The sequence below is a fragment of the Orbicella faveolata genome, unplaced genomic scaffold (assembly GCF_042242905.1).
Source record: "Orbicella faveolata isolate gen_17 unplaced genomic scaffold, um_ofav_v1 contig_26, whole genome shotgun sequence".
NCBI lineage: Eukaryota > Metazoa > Cnidaria > Anthozoa > Scleractinia > Merulinidae > Orbicella > Orbicella faveolata.
Genome location: NW_028301554.1, coordinates 10,671,472 through 10,675,181, shown reverse-complemented (window position 1 = coordinate 10,675,181; position 3,710 = coordinate 10,671,472). Strand labels below are relative to the sequence as shown.

Genomic DNA, 3,710 nt, shown 5'->3' with positions numbered 1-3,710 from the left:
TCTCTTTTAACCTGCATTCACAAGTAAAATGCATTTTATTTCCCTTCATGGACAGAGCCCCCAACGTATTCGGTTTTAGTTGAAAGCCAAAGCTTGTTAATTTTGATCATGCATTCAACATCCGTCGCAGAAACGATTTTATTTAAGGCATTATCTTATGTAGACTTGTCTTATTCGATAACTCTAGCAAATCTTGAACAAGTAACCGCTAATGGAATCACAAAAAGTTGCCAAATTTGTTGTCTCCAGATCAGTAAACTTAAAGAAAAATCAAAAACGTATTAACAGATGACGATATCTCATGTATAAAAGGTTCAGCCTGTTCTGCTGATTTATATTTACGCGAGGTCAGGAGCTAACACTGTTCCCTTGTTCACTGTTCATGTGCGGTGTCGCTGAATAAAACATACACAACCCAGCTTGAAATCAAAGAACAACACATAAAAATCTCATTCAGTGGGTATGTATTGAGGCCTGGCATAAAACTGCCCCAGCATGTGGAGTTTGCTCGAAAATAAATGAATTCGCTTCGTAGGTGGAAATTCCACATGGTGGCTATGAATGTGACTGAATTACCGCTTGGAGCGGGGATGTGAATTTCAAATTAAAAATTAAGTTCAACCGCTGTGTTGTCAGTGACTAGACATTATACATCGCAAACCACCCGTGAAAAAAAGCCAATTACTTGTAGTGTTTCTCTTGTCGTAGACAGCATCTGAAGAACGCAAACACAATCCGTTTGCCCTAAAGGCATGGGTTATTTTCACAGAATGCGTGGGATAAAAGTGAAACGAAAATTCAACAAACAACTCAAACATCCACCGTGCAAAAACTATATTCACCTTTGAAAAACTCAACAAGCGCTCTCGTTTTTGTCAGTTCCTGTTTTGTGGCGTTTGTGATGGCGCAAACTTACAGGAAAGTATTTCCTTACATTAAATAACGATAGGCGGCTCACCATCAATGGTAGAAGCAGACCTGTTTTCCTAAGCAAGGGGATTTTAACTGTGTTAAATGTTATTTCCTTTTCTTTCACAGCAAAAAGTTTACTGACAATGGAAGAGGAGTTTGTTTACGAAAACAAAAGAAGAGACCTCACGATTTCCCGTACTGCTGAGAATAAAAGGCAGGTTTTTTTCTTCTTCGAACTCAGGGGGTGCAATGGACTAGCCCGACCGCATGGCTCGAAATTACAGCCGAGGGTGACAAACACTTATTGCCACCTGGTTATAGGAGCTTATCACATCACTGGCATATCATCAGCCAACTGATCGTAACCTTATGGAACATGCTTAAGGTCAGTATGACCTCAACAAAGAAGGAATAAAGCAAAATGTTCCGAACACGTTATCTATTAAATTAGGAAATTTACAGATTGAAAACGTGCAGTGCGTACTTGGGTCCCACAGCAAGACTGTTGATTTCTAAGCATATGTTTTAATAATCATGGAATTTTTTTAAGCCTATGTACAATCCAATTACTTAAACCACAATATATGTTACTCAAGATCATGATTAAATACAAAAAATTACTAGTTAGTTTAAAATATTTTCAAGAGGCGAAGTATGTAATTTTTCTGTTGTAAATTCAGGACATGATGATACAATGCAACTGTGCAAAGCATTAAAATTTTAAAGAATCTTGTTTTAGAAGAAAGTTGCAACAATTAAAACGTAGCAGCCAAGAAAGGTTTCAGGAGCTCTCTGTAAAGAAACTCTTGCCTTGCTATTTTAAGTAATCTGTGAAAAAATCGTTTTCACGTATCTAGCCGATGCGGCAGTACGTGTAAATGTCTCATTGTGTTGATGCACACACCGCCTTCACTTTATACAATGTCTTTTTTTATTGTAGTAATTTAACCTGCAGAATCTTGTACTCCTAACCTGATTCGAATTACTCTGAGTTTATATTTGCATTGCTCTTCCTTTGACTTGTCCTTTGTCGAGAAGACTTTAACCCATCCTAATTAGTGCGTTTTATTTCGAAAAATTCTGAATTTTAGGCACTTTAACTGAATCAGTCAGGTTTGAATTCTTATGAGAAACTTAAGTTTAACATTATAGTTTTCGGTGAAGGAAGGTCAGAAGCAGTAGATGGTAACATTCTGGGCCTGGTTGACATTGAACTTTCCAAATATTTATTTGGAATAGACGTAGAAACGTTTTTCAGTTCTTGGTAAGTAATCTAAAGCCTCAAATAAGGATGGAAGTGCTTGGAACTCTCGCAGAGATTGCATTGCGTGCAGTTAAGATGTTGGTAGTAAGGCAAAAACGGTATCTGGGAGTGGACAAACAGAGAGTCTGTTGACGTCGAGGGACTGTAATATTGGAAGGGAAGGCCAAAAGGTGCAATCCCTGAGACTTTGTGCGGTTCAAGACTTGGAAAGCCTAACTGTGGCATCAACGAAGTTGTGCCAAATCGATTGTGGAGATCTAGAGGAGAAGTGAAAGCGTGCCTCCCCGGTTCTACAACAGGCACAGACTTGGCCTCGATTCTGTTGGGATCCTGTCTTTTAAATCTTGTCTTCCTTCGAAGAAAGCTGCCATTTTCAAACATGTTATAACTCTCCGGATCCAGTGTCCAGTAGTTCCCCTTTAGTGGTTCGTCGGACTTAATTCCGGTCTTGATAAAACAGTCGTTCAGTGAGAGGTTATTGCGGATGCAGATTTTCCACGATGGGTAGGTATCGCGGTAGAAGGGAAACCTGTCTCTGATAAACTTACATATACCATCCAGAGTCAGCCTCTTCTCTGACGAATTTTGGATCGCCATTGCAATAAGTGCTATGTAGGAGTATGGAGGCCTTCGTCTGGATTTGCGGTGGGTTCGCGTTTTCTTGTTATCCGTGTTGGACTCATTCTGCATTTCATCGACTTGTTGGTTTTGGTCACTCTCGTCACGCTGCAAATTGTTTTCAGATCTGTTACGATCATCGACTTCTTGCTGTCCGGTCGCTAATTGTCCTTTACCAGTTTCCATTGGCGCGGATAATCCAGTTTGCAGAAGGTTGTTTTGAGGTAATCGTCTAAAGCTATCCATCAGGATTACGAAGAAGTCTTGGGGTAAAGCTTGCTCGAATTAGTCGACGATGAATTTGGTTCTTGAATTACCGACCTTCTGTGTCTTCTTAAGCTTCTTTGCAGGTGATATACAAGATTCCCACTGCAGTTCAAAATAATATACAGACTCAATTCTACGTTCTTTTCAACAGATCTAGAGAAATGGAAAGCATGTGCAGAAACAATGATGAACTGCTTATACGCAGGTGTAAATGGCGCCAGGATAAATCACACCTCGCTAATGCAGTGTTTTGTGCTCGAACAACCACTTGATAATAGAGTACAATGAATTGGGCCTACCTTTGCTGACACTTCGCCACAAAGCTTTAGAAAGTGATTGAGGTTTAATTAAGCGCGCTTTGTAGAGGAACGTAGTCAGGAAATCAGTCAAGGACCGAGATCTGCGTCAAATTTCAGCCAAGATCTTTACCTCCCGCAGACACGTGCAAACTGCCTGCTGGTTCACTGGGTTGAATAACTGCTCTCTCCTAAAAGTGATTGTATTCGTTGAAAAAACCCAGGGGCAATTTCTTTTCAATTGCGAGCGTGTAACAAATGCTAACATAGACTGGAAGCCCGTATTGAACAACTAAGAACAACACGTATTGTTTCCAATTGAATAGCATTTATTAGCATCTAAAGTAAAGGCA

General features: G+C 39.8%; 1 protein-coding gene across 1 annotated transcript; it reads right to left on the bottom strand.

The window, feature by feature from the left end:
- Positions 1 to 1,417: 1,417 nt before the first annotated feature.
- Positions 1,418 to 3,498, bottom strand: LOC110067113 (forkhead box protein D4-like). Its single transcript, XM_089296367.1, has 2 exons — positions 3,361 to 3,498; positions 1,418 to 3,163 (listed from the first exon to the last, which is right to left on the bottom strand). The coding sequence occupies exon 2, from the start codon at positions 3,038 to 3,040 to the stop codon at positions 2,186 to 2,188; it is 855 nt and encodes a 284-aa protein (XP_089152493.1). The 5' UTR covers positions 3,041 to 3,163; positions 3,361 to 3,498; the 3' UTR covers positions 1,418 to 2,185.
- Positions 3,499 to 3,710: the final 212 nt, after the last annotated feature.